This window comes from Lissotriton helveticus, chromosome 6 (assembly GCF_964261635.1).
Source record: "Lissotriton helveticus chromosome 6, aLisHel1.1, whole genome shotgun sequence".
Taxonomy (NCBI): domain Eukaryota; kingdom Metazoa; phylum Chordata; class Amphibia; order Caudata; family Salamandridae; genus Lissotriton; species Lissotriton helveticus.
This window is the reverse complement of record NC_136067.1, coordinates 1,393,595,728-1,393,613,687: the sequence shown is the minus strand read 5'-3', so window position 1 is coordinate 1,393,613,687 and position 17,960 is coordinate 1,393,595,728. Positions and strand designations below refer to the sequence as shown.

Below are 17,960 nucleotides of genomic sequence, written 5' to 3'. Positions count from 1 at the left end.
ACCAGCCAGCAAACTACCGCCCGGAACCACACCTCGGCCGATGCTTGCAAAATGTTTGCACTTTCAGGACCGCAATGCGGTACTGCGGGCCGCCAGGCTCACAGGCCCCCTACAGGTGGAAAACAAACACATCATGATCTTTCCTGACTATGCATGGGCGGTGCAGAAACAAAGATCGTCATTCCTGGAGGTGAAGCGTCAACTACGGGCGAATAAGATACAATATTCATTGCTATATCCAGCCCGTTATCCATACAGGCACCACCCACTTCTTCTCAAACGCAGCGGGCGCGTGTGAGTGGGCGGACCACCACTGCACACAGAACCCCGCAGAAGAGGCCTCGAGGGAGTGGACACAAAGAACACCACGCAACAGGAGGCGTACCTCACAACTAACGCAAACACAGGAGCGGCAGAAACGGAGAGAAACCACGGTGCTCCACATTGTCGAATCACCGGACTTGGAGCAAATCATGCAGGAACAGCGCTAGGCCCTGCAGGCTGTGACTGCTCTAGGGACCCCCCACACCCGAAGAGGACATCGAGGGGGCCCCTCACCTCTTCTCTTCAGAAGGAGAAGATGACAGTAATGAGGCCCATTCTATGGCCGATTCCATCACCTTACCCCAGGTCACTCCACAAACATCCGATAACCTGCACTAATGGAAACGAAAGGTGAAAACCTGTAGTATCCAGCTCGATTGGGCGGACATGGGCTGGCGCGCCCAAACTAAACCCGCCCGCATCTTGCTTTGCGACCTGCGTGATGTACTACAATCCAGACAACAAACATTGATCCTTCGAATGCCCCTCTGGGACCCCACCTCGCAGGCACAAGCCACCCCCACGTATTGACTGTTTACTCTCTGGTTCCATGAGAGTTGGTTTGGACGTATTGGGCCCGCCGATATGCCCCAGGTATTGGGACAGTTTCCCCACCCAGTTACTTGTTTTACTGACCTGGTTTACTTCAACCCTTCACCCCGCAGGCAGCACATACACCAGGGAAACCAGCACATCTGGGTGGGTGGCATTATTCGCCATGTGTGTAGACCGTAGGGCTAGGACACCGCTAGCATTCATGCCCTCATTACTCATCGTCACACCACAGGGCACAGGTAGCGATCACCAGGCATCCCAATACATAATGCAGACGTTAGCATTCTAACCTTAAACACACGGGGTCTCCATACACCACACAAAAGGTACGCAACATACGCATACATTAAACGTCAACAAGCGCAAATTGCATTCCTGCAGGAGACACACCTTACAGCGCCAGAAAGCCCGATGGAAGGGAACCATATGTGCCACGTCATACTCAGCGTACGCTTGGGGTGCGCTGATTTGGATCCGCCCGGGTACCCCGTTTCTGGAACTCATGAGAGTAGTAGACAAAGAGGGTGGGTATGCCCTATTAGAGGGGCTGTTAGATGGACAGCCCATTCTGTTGGGTAGCATATATGCACCAGATATTGAACAAGACAGGTTCTGGGAATCTATTACAGGCATTTTGGCCCAATTTGCATCTCTCCCATGGATCTTAGGGGCGACTATAACTGAGCGCTCAATATTGCAATAGACAGGTCGCACCTGCCGCCGCCACACTCACACGCCATTAAACAAACAGAACGCTTCCACCGCTGGGTCAGTCACTGGGAATTAGTTGATGCGTGGAGAGTGCACCACCCTCTAACGAGACTCTACTTGTTTCACTTCATCTCCCACAACTTACGGATCCGATTGGACAGGTTTTTATGCACCCCGTCACTGATTCCCAAAGTCCAACACACAGATTATTTAGGCCGAGTAATCTCCGACCATGATGCACATACCGTATGCATACAATGGAGGCCCCCTCGCCCCCCCCGGTGCCCACGTGGCGCCTCCCACGAGACTGTCTGATGGACCAAGTGTTCAAACATGACCATGAGCAAAACATACAAGACTAGTTTACTCACAATGCGGATACTGTCACCTCCAGACTAGTGGAATGGGATGCATTCAAAATAGTGGCTCGGGGAGCATGCATCAAACAAATAGTGGGGGTGAAAGCACACTAGAAAAAACACTCAGCGCTATTGAACGGAAGCTGGCAGCACTCACGAAACAAGAAGACGCTAATGCCGCAACAGCAGCTCAAATAGCAGAGGCCAAAACACAGTATTCCACCGCCTTGGCAGACTTGCGTAAATACAACTTTAGGGCCTAAGCCGCTCAAAGAAAGGGATAAAACGGGCACGCTCCCAGCATGGCTAGCAAAACAGGACACAGACACAAAACCCATCACTGAGATAATAGATCTCTCGGGTAACCTGGTGCGCTCCCAAATGGACATTGTAAGTGCTTTGCAGCAATACTATACCACGATTTATTGCACCCTGACACAACTCAGACAGGAGGCGATAAGCCACTTTCTAGACCCGCTGCCGATCCCACACATCACGGAAGCAGACAAAACCACAATAGACGCCAAAATACCGGCGACAGACATCTCATGCACGATCCGTGCGCTGGCCAGGAACAAGGCACCGGGACGAGACAGTCTACCTCTTGAATATTACAGCACCTTCTCCACCCTGTTGGTCCCTCGTCTAGCGGAAACGCAGGCGGCTGCACTCTAAACAAGGGAGCTGCCAAGCTCTCTTCGCAAATCAGTCATATTGACTTTTCTCAAACCACACCGAGATCCGCAACAATTGTCTTCCTACCGCCCCATCACACTTCTATCTGCCGACTGTAAAATATTAGGGAAAATTCTGGCGGATAGGTATGAACAAATTCTACGACCCCTGGTCCATCCGGATCAGTGCGGGTTTGTCCCCGGCAGGAACACGTCCTAAAACATACGGCGTATGTTTCAATTTTAGGATCAGGTGGGATACATGCATCCTCACGCGGCCTGTATAATTCTAGATCTTGAAAAGGCCTTTGATACTCTCACATGGCCATACCTCTTTGCCGTCCTGTGACGGGCAGGAATAGGTCCAACTCTCTTAAGTACACGCAGCTCCTCTACACCAAACTTACATCTCATATCAGACTAGGCCGATACATCTCGTCCCCATTCAAGGTGGAGAGGGGTACCAGACAGTGATGTCACCCCTGATCTTCGACCTGGCAGTGGAGCCTCTGGCGATGTGATTACGTCAGGAGGGGACCGCATGGGGCATTCCTATAGCGGACACCATCCACTGCGCCTCCCTGTACGCGGACGACCTCCTCCTGTACATCTGTGATATTACCGCTGACCTCACACCCATATGGACAACCTTGACGGAATTCGCGGAGGCGTTCAGACTCAGGGTAAACTGGGACAAATTCGCAGTCTACCCTTTACACCCGTCCCTTGAACCACGGGAGGTATGAGTGGGTGCACAGAGCCTGCCCTGGAGCATGAGCCCCCCCCGATATCTCAGTGTCCGCCTGTACCACTCCCCCACTGACATTTATGAGGGTAATTATCTCAATGTGTTAGCTGGCATCAGGTCGTCGGTGGGATTCTGGAGGAGCCTTCCGTTGGCCCCGATAGGCCGGGTAGCCATAGCCAAGATGATCATTGTTCCCCGGCTGCTATACTACTTCACGAATTTACCAGTTATTCCACCCAGGTCTTTCTTTCGGGACCTAGATGCGCTCCTTCGCTCACTTATCTGGGGGGCTAGCCGACACAGGATAGCTCTCACTAAACTGCAATTGCCCACCACGCAAGGGGGTCTAGGCGCCCCTACTCTTGAATCGTATTTCCTTGTGGCGCAACTCCAGTGGCTGTATTACTGGACGGCGGGCAGGCATACCGGTGAAACATATACAGCGCAGGGTCCGGTCCCCATCTCAGAACTCCATTGTCTGCTGCTTCCGGGTACCAAACCACGGCGGACGTATCCGCTGCAAGTGTCGGTGGCCCGAAGGTGTATGCAAAGAGTTCACCGCATGACGGTAGGGACCCCGTACTACTCCCCTCGGCTGCCGCTGGTCGGCTGGCCCAAGCGGGAGACTTACTTCATGCCCACCATGCTCCATGCATGGATGGAATGTGAGATGACCGAGGCAGAAGCGCTGTTCACGGATGGGCAGCTCCGTCCCTACGAACAGCTCATGGAGGAATACGATCTCCCCCAGGGACAGTTTTTAACCCACTGACAGCTCATAGAAAATTACCGCCCACAGTCTGACCTTACCGCTGGCGAGCCAACAACACACCCGGTCATTCACACCATCCTATATATGGGTATAGGCCGACACCTGGTTACATGACTGTATAAGTCCATAAGAGAACTTGCTGACAGACCACTGCATACTCTCCGAGACACCTGGGAAGAAGAATTTGGACGACAGCTACACGACGGGGAGTGGGTTAGAGCACTGGAATTGCCCAAGAAAGTGTCCAGAAATGCGCATTTTAAAAATATACAGTTGTATGTCCTGCATAGAGCGTATCAAACACCGTTGCGCCTACAGCGGTTCTACCCAGACACTCAGTTTCTCTGCCCCAGATGTCACTCACCAGACGCGCAATTCCAGCACATGTTGTGGGAGCTACTCCACTTTACGACCGTACTGGTCTACAATCCTTGACACAATTAAAGAACTCACAGGACTTACAGATCTACACACGTGGGAAGCAGTCGCTCTAGGAATATTTAGAAGGCCGAAAACACACAAAGTGCAAGTCCGCTTCACGGCTCTATCCATGCTCCTAGCCAAAAGAAGCATCGCCATGAACTGGCGAGCCATATCGTGCCCGCCAATAGAGGCATGGGTGGGAGCGGTACTGAAATGGGCAAAAGCAGAGGAGGAGACCCTGAGGGAGGAAGTAGCAAAAGGTCTGCGAAAACACCCCATATCATTGGAGTGGGCCATGCTATCCCACCAGTATATACAATCGCACACAAGAACAGATCCAAACACCTCTCAACACAACCCTACAGTCTCGGCAGCGCAAGCCTTGCAACAGAGCACACATAACACAGCTCTAGCGGCCCGACCATCACGTGATGTATGGGTACTCCGCAACTCATTGAACTATCTACTGCATCTAATGACGTCGTCCAACTGATAGCCCCTAAAAACAATCCTATGCCACTCTAACAGATTGTAGCTGACATGACCCAGACGCCCTCCACGAAGCTCACACCCTGACTCCCCCCGCAATACATCCCCAGTTTATTCTCCCAATTCTCTTCGAAATCATGTTACAGAAAAGACAAGTGGACTACAACTCCCGGTATCCCTGCCAAATGCGGGGGGCATATCCGTTGGTTGAACAACAACATCACTGTCGCCAAATTGTGCATAGCATAATGTAATGTAATTTTATTGAAAGAATGTTAATAAAAATATATTTTTTTAAAAATAAAAAAAAAATCAAGGTGTACGCTTGAGTAAGCGGCATCTGCTTTTACAAAACTTAACCATATGTACGAGTTCACAACGGGCAGCGGTGATGGAGAGTGGTTAGTTTTTATTCACGGTACTTCACAAACAGCCCCTTGTTGCGCATTTTCACGAGTTTTTCACAGGGGTCACAGTCTCGGTTCACACACAGCATATTCCATTACACTTACCCCCTCCTTCAATCCAAAACCCCCTCCCGAGTGCAAATCCTAATACTTTTCATGCATCATGTTGTACTATTGTCTCATAGGATATCCTTTTGGTTTTTGTTGTAGCTCTGGACGGAGGACATAAAGAAAATACATTATCCATATTATTTCATTATATATCCCCTGATGAAGGGATTAGTATAAACCAGAAATGCATTGGGATTTATTTTGAATTGTTCGTATTGGTTTTTGTAAATTGGAAATATGTTGAATTTCATTAGATCATACTATATCAATGAGGATAAAAATTAACAATGTGTTATGAATACTGATGAATTGCAAATTCACTGAATACATTAGAGTGGAACTAACTCTCATCAAAGTTGTTTTCTGAGTTTGTTTTACAAATGACTTTTTGAATAAGTTTTAACAATCATTTAAAATTTGGAGAGACATTATTGTCTTTAGCTGTGCTTCACACAGGGTGTGGGTTCCCACGGCCTTGGTTTTACACTGAGCTAATTCTGTGCCACTAATGGGAGAGCAAAAAGAAATAAGTTCTAGAGGTGAGTTATAGTGTTTCAGAACCAAGAATATTCTCTCGCCAAGGAAGAATTAAACCGAAATTGCTGCACAGTTTAGTTAACAAACATAGTGACTTCAGCATATTGTGCTACTTGTTAATGCATGAGGAGTCAAGTCTGACATCCTGGATGATATATTAAACCCCCTTTAAAACTATGAGCCCCTCGAGTGATAACATGAGATTGTAAACTTTACTTTGAGAGGAAGCATCGTCTTCGAAGGGACCATAATAACTAATAAGGTGGATGAGCGGATCATGGATCAATTTTAATTGTTAAACAATCCCTGCAGGCACTCCTTGTCACTTAAAACTATGTATCATTAATTTGAACTCTTTGCTGTGCTGTGGAAAAAGACATATCCTAAAAGATTTAGAAAGAGCCATTGTCTGAGGTTTGATATGTTTTATCCCTTATTGCGTTGGCCAAGTACAGTTCTTTCATATGAAAGTCACCAAACTTCATTAGACTAGTTTGTGGATACTTAGAGTTGGGGGACTGGAACACCGGAACATGGTGTACCCGTGTAATGGTGAGTTCTAGGTCAATGTCCTTAGCTGCTGTCCCTGGAATCACATACTTGTTGATTAGAGCTGAGATTAGTTTAGTAACAGTGTGGCCTTTTTCTTGGCCCTTGGGATTCCAACAAATCATAAGAGGGAATCGCGGGACCTGTGATCGACATCTTTCAACCGTAATTCTGTTCGTTCTGTTTGAAGTTTTAAAGTTATAGGGTCTTTGTTGTTCTTGTAGTCTTCTAGATTGGACACTGTTTGTTCCACCTGGGTGAACTGTGAGGTGAGGGGCTGAATGTTGATGTTAATCTGGCCTAGTTGGTCGTTTGTCTCTATTGGAGGGGATTGTGCCAGATGTGGCAAAAGCATTTGGTCGGGGGCAGTAGGTTAAGCCTGCAGGAAGCAGAAGTCTAAGGCTAAATTATCTCTAGTGGCATGAAGAGTTTCTGCTGCCTTACAAGGGGCTGCATCCTCCAAAAGTTTTACTAAGACTGTTGCAGTTAGTCCTGGGCATGAGTCGACGGAGTTCTCGGTAACTCCACCTACATCCTCAATCAAATTCCAAACAGTCACAAGGTGACACCTTCAATGCTCCCTTGGGACCCAGTAGAGTAAACATAGAGGCCCAGGTTTATGAAAAAAACAAGTTGGCCATATGCTATTCCCATTTTGTGAGTAGCAAATTATTTGCGACTCGCAAAATAGGAATAGCGAGTCGCTATTAGGAAGGGGATTTCCGAGGGTGTCCCTTCCTAATAACGAGTCCTCCAGGGATGTATGACTCTTTTGCGACCGCAATTGCGGTCGCAAAACTGAACTTACATCTGATGATAGCCTCTTTGAATTAATGAATGACTTTATCAGAAAGATCTTCAAAATACTAATCTCCTCCAGTTGTTATATTCAGTGCTTTGAAAAATATTAATTGTATGGAATAATCTAATACAAATTGTTGTTCTGTGATATGTATAAGCAGTTGGGTTTCTTTGAAGCTATGCATAAATTTGTTTTTCATTTTTCAGTTTTCGCCAGGTTTCTTGTTTCTCCAGGTGGAAAGATAGAGATGCTCAGACCTGTGATCCTGTCTGCTCCCAGGATATCTTCTTCAAGGTTGTAGTTCCTCACCACTTGCCAGTTTCATATTTGAGTGTCTTTTCTAATGCTTGAAATATGTTCAATGCTGATAAGGAATTAGATTTCAATCTCTTCTCTGTACCAAGGTCAGCAGTTTTAATCACTCCTTGTAGTCAGTCTATTTATGTTCCTGTGTATTATGATATTCTCTTATGAGTCAATGAAAAATGATGCTGCTAATAGGATATAGTATGTGGAGGCTATGTGGAACTAAGGGTTGAGAGTGAGCAATTGTGGGAAAACTAGGGCCCCAGTACCCTGATTGCACACCTACAGTTCTATGGTTAAACAGAAACAGATGCTACTTTCGATACAGCCTCCATAAACTCGATGGCCCTTTCTTCAGGACACATTAATACAGACTGCACGGTAAGCTACCGGGCCAGATAGGACTATTTATCTCTTTCTGCTGGTCAAAATGTGCTAGCACATGCTGCAGTTGGTCTTATGTCTTCTGTAAACGAGATATGAATTGTATTTTGGCCTTCCTCTGAAATATCTTTGTGCTTACACATGTAATAGGTTGGACCTAAAATGATAAGTATATATTCTCCCAGAGATTCTTGAAGAATGGCTCATAACCTAAATTGTCTTATTGTAATGTTTATACAATAATGTCTTTACGTAGTTTGACTCAGAAGAAAGCACAACATATTGTGGTCCAAATTCTGAACGTGAATCACACTTGTGAGGCACGGTACTCATAAAGCAAACCAAGAGAGAGAAAGTGAGGTTAGGTATCTGCAACACTGAATTCTCCATCAGTTTTTTGTTTTATTTTCCACACTTGTTCATTCATTTTTTGACTTATTATTTGCTTGTGACACATTTGCAGAATTGAAAAAGCCCCAGCCTGTGAGGCACAGGGCAGAAACATGTATTACTTGGCCATAATAACAAAACCCATCTAAAAATATAGAAAGGATAGTAACCTTCTACCCAATGTCTGCTTGTTGAGAATAATTTTGTTGTAGCATTGACTACTGTGAGTATGACTTTATAAGAGGGTGCTCACACACTTACCTAGGTGTATTTATTAATCTAGACAAAATAGAAGGCCTAACCCATTACTGATGTGCCAAAGGCAATGTAAGAACATATGTTTCATTTAACTGTAGCTATTCAGGTATGGAACCAGAGAGCCAGCCTGGAGCTCTTATTTTTTCAACAAGGGCGAGCACATTGGCCACTTGTTTGACATAGTTATGCATGTTGCATGTTGGCTTATGAATGGACCGATGGATACTTCATTAGAGCGGTTGTCCAAGAACCACTGTTTTAAGAGGGAACTAAATTACCCCAAACTGATGTAGGACTTGCAGCAAAGACCCAAACCTGAAGTTGTTCAGTATTGAAATTCACATCAGATGGAAGCACAGGCCATAAAAGATGAAGAATCCTATGTAGGAGCCTTTATAAAAGGCGTTGCTTCTTTTTGTCAGAGAAATTCTCGACATTAAAGAAGATGAAGTCATAAAGCCAGAGTTCCCTTCTCCATCGGCCGTCTTTGTGCAGCCCGAATCCAGCTGGCTACGCTACATTTATTCAGGTTGTCTCCGAGACCGATTGAGAGACTCACCTGATGGTAAGGCCTCTCCTACAGATTTGGGGACATACGTGGCTCTTACCCCAATGGCATTGACCCCCTAAGGCCTCTAACCCAGATGCCTCCATAGATTTCAGCTTCTAGGAAGAAATCAACGCCTCCTAAGGCACCACCAGCTCCAAGCCTGCACAGATGTCAGAAGAAATCATCTAAGTGATGAAGGAAAAAGAAAATAAGGAAATGCCCAACTCTGAGGCCCTGGGCATTCGTAGTAAGTGTCCACAGCCGCTCAGAAGTAGTCTTCCTTTTACCCCTTACAATACTGATGCTGGTTTTTATTTTGTAAATCGGGATATCTCCTCGTGAAGACTTATCAAGGCCACCTCTATCCCTTGCTGGCTCTTATTCATAAGAAGTCTCTTTGTTCACCATAGTGGTACAAAAATCAATACAAGCCTTGGATCTTTTCTACCATTGGGTGAGCCCAAATCTAACATTTTTAGTTAGGTCCTTCAGCCATCTTCATCAGTTGTGGAGCCCTGGCTTTTCTTCAATGGCATTGGGCTGGAAAGTGTTCTCGCTGTAAGGGAGAAATAGTCAGATGACACAGGCCTGCCCTGAGTAATCTGAGCGATTTTCTAGTTGCACTTTTCACCAGAAAGTTTAGTGTCCCAAGGGTCTTCCTCAATATTGAACCCAAATGCCTTTGTTCTCAAGGCAGTGTTAACATTTAAATCAGAATCTCAGGTACACATACACAGTTACCTTGAAATGCCTAATAAACATATTAATGTTAGCTGATTGTTGGGCAAATTGTGCTAAAGTGCCCTTTTGCACCCAGATTCTCATGGTTTACTTGGAGAGGCTTGGCACACATTCCAAAGTTGTTCAAGGTGTACATTATGAAATCTTCGAATGATATCAAAGTATGTAAAATTATTGCTGAGAAATGTCAGGCAGCACTGCAGCTGGAAAGGAGGAGATAAACCTCAGTCATAAATCAATACAAATTAAAGGTGGATACAGGAGAAATTCAATTACCTTAACGATGTTGGATATATTTCAGTATTTACAAAATACACAATTTCAAATGCCATGGTGATCCCCAAACGTCCTAACGTAGCAATGGTTATCTTTAACCATATTATGTCTGTAAGAAAGTAAATTAAGGCCAGTCAGAAAACAATGCATGAAATATTTTAGAGCACAGTGAAATCCTAGTGCACATATGCCTGACAATGATGTGGTTTAAATTTCAAAGCCTTAACCTTTAATGAATTATAAGAGTGATGTAGCCGAACTGCTTTTTATTTGTAGGGGTGTATTATAATCACACATGTAGATCACACCCGCATATAATCCTTTGTTGTGTTAACATGGAGTGTTAGAATTTTTAAATGTAATAACGTGAAATGTGATGTATTTAGGCAATTGAATAGTAACTTGAAGATTTAACGTAGAATGTGAATGCAATTAGCTGAAAACATTAACATGAAGAACTCATGTTGTGCAACTGTCAATCCTTCATTTGTTGAATGAGTTTATTATGTGTCATTTTTAGGTCTCGCCTGAGCCAGTGCATGTGCTGAGCTGGCGAGACTTTCAGTAAGTGGGCTTCAAAAAATGCTACCACACACTTTTGCTTGCGGCCTAGAGCTTGCGAATACACGCGAGGGTGAGCGCTTACGAGCAGAGATGCTTTCACTTTTTGCGCCATGCGCGCAACACTGCATCTGCTTTCACTTTTGCCGGGTTTAAAGTGTTGCACTCACCGCTGTCGGAGATGTGGAATAAATTCTATGCTTCAACTCTGGATGTGTGTAATCTACCCACTGATCAAGGGGAGGGTGAACTGCTTCCCGTTTGTATTCAACTGCGCCTTTGGAATACATGGGTTCACCAGCAACTCTTCATTTTGACGTTCATGCACGATGCATATTTCGTTGCACCCCAGATATTAATACTCGGTAACAGGTTCTCCACTGAGAAACGGCTCCCATTAAAGTGCAGCACACACTCTCAGTATGATAGCTTCTAGATTCGGCCCCGCAGTGGAGCTTCTTATTGCTGTATATTTATTTGGACGTAGCAAGCAGTCCGTGGTCCTCTGCATTGATTTCTAGCTTCTTCTGGTTAATATGGCGGGTTTCGATGTTTAAGTTAAGAACAAAGAATTCCCACCAGCAGTAAAGCACTTTAGTCGACGTGTCTTTTTTCAGAACGCTACTGTGTATTATATTTGTTTTCTAACAGCAACATTAAAGGTTTCAGAAAAGCCATCCTTTTCGATACAACGTACTGCATAATGTTTCCTCTTGGGATGCATTGCATAGGCATCGCTAAGGTTTATGGTGTGTGTTTTTTGGTGAGGACCCCTGAACAAACTACGTAGGAGTAGAATAACGCAGCTATAAACTCACGGCCCCTGATTAAGAACACACTCCGTGGAGGCGGCAATGCCATCTGCTTGTCTCTGGAGGAAGTAGTGTGTGCAGCGCGGCCAGGTGCCAGCGGCATTCTTCACATTCCTGGAAGTGCGCGCACATCACTCATTTCTATCATCTCTGCACCCATATTTTTCCTGACCCTTATACTTATAACTTGCAGACTCACCCGTCCATTCACACATTTTCTTCTTTTTATCTCAACTTACTCTTCATCTCAATCTCCCTAATTGCCTCTAACCCCCAGATGCAACAAGCATACATTCTGCGATTCCTTATTTACGAAAAATAAGGAATCGCAAATAAGGAATCGTAAAATGCAATGCATCAAGAAATTGCTAAAAAAAATTACATTTCTTAAACCTCCTTAATTGTGACTCGCAAATTGCGAGTCACAATTAAGGAATACCTCCCCATTCATTCCTATGGGCCTAGAGGCCCATAGGAATGAATGGGAAGACAATCTCAATTTGCGAATCGCAAATAGCGATTCGCAAATTGAGATTGTGATTTCAAGGGTTCAGGGGTGTCCAAAGGACACCCTGTTGCACCCCTAAAATTATTCGGTGCTCATATGTTGCGCACACACATGCCTTTAGGGCATGTGTGTGCGCAACATGAAACTTTGAAAAAGGCACTTTAGTGCATTTTTCAAAGTTTTTGCAAATTACCATGAAGTTCAACTTCATGGTAATTTGCGCCCCCTATTAGCCAAATCGCTAATTTTCTAACTTTAATGCATTGCATTTAAGGAATCTCAATTTGAGATTCCTTAAATGCAATAGCAATTTAAGAAATCGCAATTTTGCGATTTCTTAAATTGCGATTTTTGCATTTGGGATGATGCATCCCAAATGCAAAAATACCGGTCGCAAAGGGGCAGATTCTGAGAATCTGCCCCTTTGCGAGTGGATTTAAGCTTGATGCATCCGGGCCTTAGTCTTTAGTTTATCTTCTTCTTCCCCCAAACGCTTTTTCTTTTCATCGCTTTGTACATCTCTGCCTCTGGCTGTCACATCTGTATCTTTCTCTCCTTCTACTTATGTACTTTAAAATCTGGCTTGCTATCCTGTCCAAGTTGGTATCTATCCTCCCTCCTAGTCCCCTTCCCCCTTCCTCCCGTTCTATCATCGTTTTCTTTCGTTCTTCCCTGCCTCTTTTTCTCACCCTCCTTCCACCTTCCCTCATCATTATTTCTTGTCCCTCTGTTCTCCCCCTCCCCCCTTCCTGTCCTTGTTTGTTTTCTCACTTTATACACATGGACTTGTTGGGAGTCTTGAAACAAGTGAGAAGGTGGGTTGTTGTCTTTTGGAGAGGGCGTGCCGTGGTGTCCTCGGTGTTGGATATTAGGTGGTGTTTTGGCATGGGAGGGGAGGAGCCACATTTTGATGCCCGAGGAGGTGAAGTGATTCTGTGTGCAGGGTGGGGGGCTGGTGGCGGCGATGATAAGAAGTTGTTCAGCAGCGTGCTTTGTTTTGTCCCTGTTCCCATTAGAAGCTCAGGGTTGGGTAGTTTAGTTCACCCCGCATCTTCCCAAATGTTCTGCCTGCTATTAGTTAGGATACTTTAAAGCAGGCTTCTTATTGCCTGGCTGGGCCATCAGCTCCCGGCAGGAGCTATTAGTAACAGCAGATATCAATGTTGGGAACAAGGCTTTGAAAGAAGTCCAAAACAAGCAGCTTTTTTCCGGATAAACAAAACAAGCATTTGCAATGCAATAGGTCTCGCATTTACGTAAGTTTTAGCTATTGGCATTGTAAATGACAATTACTTTTATTTATGTTTTTGTTTTTAAAATGTAAATAAAAGGCATTGTCATTTGCAATGCCAATAGCTTAAACTCGCGTAATGCAAGGCCTATTGCATTACAAATGCTTGTTCATGTAAGCAGGAGTATTAACTGAACGTGTCTTAATCTCTTATGCAATTCCGTAAAGCTCATATGCCATTTTTTTATGTTAGATAAATCTTGTAGGTCTGAAATGCAATTTCCCTGCAACCTCTTGCTTTAGAATTAACAGTTTGAATTTCATGTGTGCTGTGGATTTTTTTCTCTCACACGTTTTGTGTTGCTGGTGGAAGAAGCACCCTTGTTATGTAGAATAATGTCTTTGATTTATTATTCGGGCAAGTAGAGAAGGAGATACATCGTAAGCTTAAGCCAATAAGAGAAATTGTTGTGTTTTAACACCAGAGAAGGCCTGGGAATCAAGGTCAACATTTTGTAGTTCAGGAACACCGCTATTCCATGGAAAGTTACCTATGAGATCATGTTCAGAGCGAATGGCGTGACCTGCAAGGACTCTTGGGACAAAGTACCTGTAATAATGTGATGCTAGAGTAGGGTAAGTGCCTACTTCTCTGCCTTTGGATAGAGAGCATTTTAGAACAAGCTTTGTCTTGATACCTTTATTCTATCTGACCTCAATTGGTCTAACGGCTAAGGCGCTCGACCTCGGACCTGGGGATCTGGGTTTGAGTCTCGGTAACAACACCAAAACCTCCTGTGATTCTGGGTAAATCACTTAATCTCCCAGTGCCTAAACATGAAAGTGTGTGTCCTCATGTAAAAACGTAACTTGTGCTATGTAAGGCGCTCTGATACCTGATTCGGTTCGGGTCCAGTTCGCGCTATATAAAACTCTACAAAAAAAAAATTATGGAGAGACTTCTTAGGAAGACTCCACATGCAGACACCTTCTTATTCCATTTCCTGAGAATGCTTAAGTAGGGATGTCATGTTTGTGTTAGTGTAGGGATAGATTGATGATTTAGTTTCATCAACCCTCAATGCAGGGAAATCTGGACTCATGCTTTCAGATCCTCTGCATCCTGCTTCTTCAGATAATTGTTTTGTTCATGTTGCATCACCTCAATTTGATTCGCAGATTTGGCTTTATGCTGATTCCAACATATTTTTAAACTCTCGGTTTGAGGTGTCTTTATGGTCAGTTATTTTTGGCTTTGTAATAAACTAACTAACCTTACATAGTTGTCTGTGGTTACTATGTGTTAAGAGAAATTTCTGTTGAATTGATAGGCATTAATAATGACTTTCTCCCCTCTACGCTTTCATGCTGCTAAAAAGAACCATTGGATTGTGGTTCTTGAACAGGTCCAGAACTTATGGACCAAGCCCTTTCAAGAGTTTGCGCTTCATGATGTTGAGAATGTGCTATTGGATAGTTTACAGTTTGCAATAAACCGTAGGGCTTTTTGGGTGGCAGGTGTTCTGATTAGTGGGGCAGTGAATAGGGGAAAGAAATCCATGGCTCCCACAGCAGCGGTCGGCACAGGTAAGAGTGGTGCGGTGGGGCAGAGCACAGCATGGGGGGAAGTCGACGGACGACGGAATAGCTGTTATTTATTTATTTAATTATACCTATTCCGTTGTCTGTCGGCTTCCCTCCGCTCCCACCCCGCCCGCAACTTACCGTGCTTAACTGTGCCGGCTGCTGCAGGCCTCCCGCAGTGTGTGATGGTTTTCCACCCTGGTTGCTGGCTTTGTATGGGGTAGGTGTACCATGCCTGGGTCTCAGACAGTCTGCTGGTTAAAAATGTGGGAAGGGACCTTCGAAGAGGGAAATGAGAACAATCCTGCAAGCACAATACCCTCAGCATTTAGGCATGTAGTTGGGGCTACTGCCAGAGGTAATTGGTGCTGCGGATTCAACTCCTCCCAAAATGTAACACTTCTGCGTTATACAGACGCTCTAAATTGTTTCTATGGGCTCCTTTAACTTTAACCTGACCTCTGAAAATGCCTAACAGAACGTCAAACTGCGAGAGGTGATAATAGCAGGGTAGGGAAGAGGCATGGGGGCAGAGTGAAGGCAAAAGAGTCAATCAAACACTGACAAAGAGAAAGGAAAAGAATGAAAACGGAAAATTAAAAGAAGAATGTGAGAGTCAAATTTAGTAACAATAAAGTAATGAGTGGAGAAAGAGCAAAAAGATGCAGAGGGGAAAAAAGGGATGGGGAGAAGATCAGGACAAAATAAAAGAAAGAAACACTAATCGAACCAATTGAGGAAAGAGTGAGCGGAAAAAAGACATTCGAATGAAACTAATAGGCTTGAGAAGAAAAGCAAAAGGAAACGAAATAAAAATATAAATGGAGAACATCTTAAAAGTAAGGAGGTGGAATGAAAAAGAAAAAAGGTGCACAAGAGGTGAAAGAGAATGTGAATCGAGAAAGGTTAGGAGCAGAGAAGTGTTAATATTATACAAATTAAAACTTTTAACGTGAAAATTCTGCACCAAATGTATTTTAAAATTTTCCTCAACTTTTGCAAGTTTGTTAGTTCCACAAAGTTCTAAGAAGCTTCACACATTTCTAAGAAGGCAATCTCTTTGAAATAACGAAACATTTCAGTATTAAGTCGAGTTGGACTTGTACAGTTGCAGTGGAAGGCACACTGAAGCGTATTCCTCCACAGCGCTCTCGAAGGAGATCCTCGTAGCCTTCCTCAGTATAATAAATACATTGCACATAATCGGTCATTATTGTAACTACATCAGGTGTCTGACATCCCAAGGTCATTAAAGCTGGCACTTCCTGTTGTTTCTCTCTTAAATATCCCTACCAAACAAAGAATAGATGAAGATGTGTGACATATGTATGTAAGTGTGCACCCAATCATAATAATATGGTGTAAAAATCATGAATTCACCACAACTTTTCAAAACAGTTAGTAGTTAGCAAAGTTGAACTATGGTTAAGCAATGGTTACAACTTCCATTTGGCCAACATGTTTCAACCAATTCAGATTATCCTCATATTTTGCTCTTTATTTTTCCTACGAAATATTTTTGCTAAAGGAATGTGTTTGATTTTTTTGTCGACAAAATCCCTATTCTCCTTTCATGAGACAACCATGCACAATTTGTATTGTCGCATTTGTCTACAGTTTCCTCTCACTTACAAGATCTCACAGGACTTCCACGTTGCAGCTGAAGAGCATGCTAAAATCTTTGTGTATATGTGGTAGAGAACTATTTTTAGAATGGTGCATGTGGGAGGAATTTTCACTTTATTCATGAGGATTGGCAGTGTGCTTGAAACTTGTTGCAAGGGATATTTTAGAATGATGTGTGAGTAGTACAGATACTTTTGGCTATATCACATTTATTGTGGAGACGGTGTCCGGTCCATTCGGAATCAGTTAAACATTCTCTAACAGTCATGTTTCATGGCCATCGTTTGAACTGAATGTTTGCTTGAATCCATGATCGCAGCATATTTGGTTAGGCCTGTTATGCTTGCAAAAAAAAATGCAACCTAGGAACACGTTTATAGCAGATTTACGCCATGAAAGAACTAGCTCAGATCTCAAGATTATGCCCAGCTGGGTCTGACACACCATCAGGCTCCTCGGACCATGGAGCAAGGTTGACTGGTTTCTGGCTTGCTGTATTTTTAATTAACACGTTCACTTTAACCAATAATTTCGCAAGGTACACCTAAAGGCTAATTTTGCATCCTGTCCTGGAATGTGATTGGGTTACATGATAAACTCAAGAGGGGGGGTCAGTGATGCTTTTTGTCTAAAACATGCTTTGGATGCCCTTTGGATTTAAGAAACACATCTATGGGGCACTAACTGCGGGTCTCTTAGCAGTCACGGTTACACATGTGTGTTTCGTTCAAGAGTTGTCCACAGCTATCGTCTAGTGAAGAAATTCCCGCTTGCCCATAAACTCTGATTAGCCTCTACCTTCCACGTCTACAGGAAAGTACCTTGGTGATCATGACTAGACATCTACTTGATGCACCGCCTGGTATGACTAGACATCTACTTGATGCACCGCCTGGTATGACTAGACATCTACTTGATGCACCGCCTGGTATGACTAGACATCTACTTGATGCACCGCCTGGTATGACTAGACATCTACTTGATGCACCGCCTGGTATGACTAGACATCTACTTGATGCACCGCCTGGTATGACGCTTACAGGTACCGACTTCAACTTGGTGATGAACGCCACTTTAGATATCCGCAGCACTGCTTTCCCGATAGGCCTTTCACTGTGAATCCATGGGTCACTTCACCGGTTCTTATTGAAACGTGGAGATGGTGGCATGGCATATATACACAATGTACTTATTATTTCAATGTGCATCATTCCCACTCATGCATTGACTATGTATTCATCTCAGTGGCAGAGGTTCATTTGAGGTTGTGGA

At 44.1% G+C, this 17,960-nt stretch overlaps 1 protein-coding gene across 1 annotated transcript in view; it reads right to left on the bottom strand.

Moving 5' to 3' along the window:
• SLC22A3 (solute carrier family 22 member 3) overlaps positions 1 to 17,960 on the bottom strand; it is an 858,705-nt gene that overhangs the window by 37,427 nt on the left and 803,318 nt on the right. Inside the window, exon 8 of the mRNA XM_078649172.1 lies at positions 10,367 to 10,475. Within this exon, the coding sequence (XP_078505298.1) occupies positions 10,367 to 10,475 (109 nt within the window). The remainder of the gene's footprint in view (positions 1 to 10,366; positions 10,476 to 17,960) is intronic.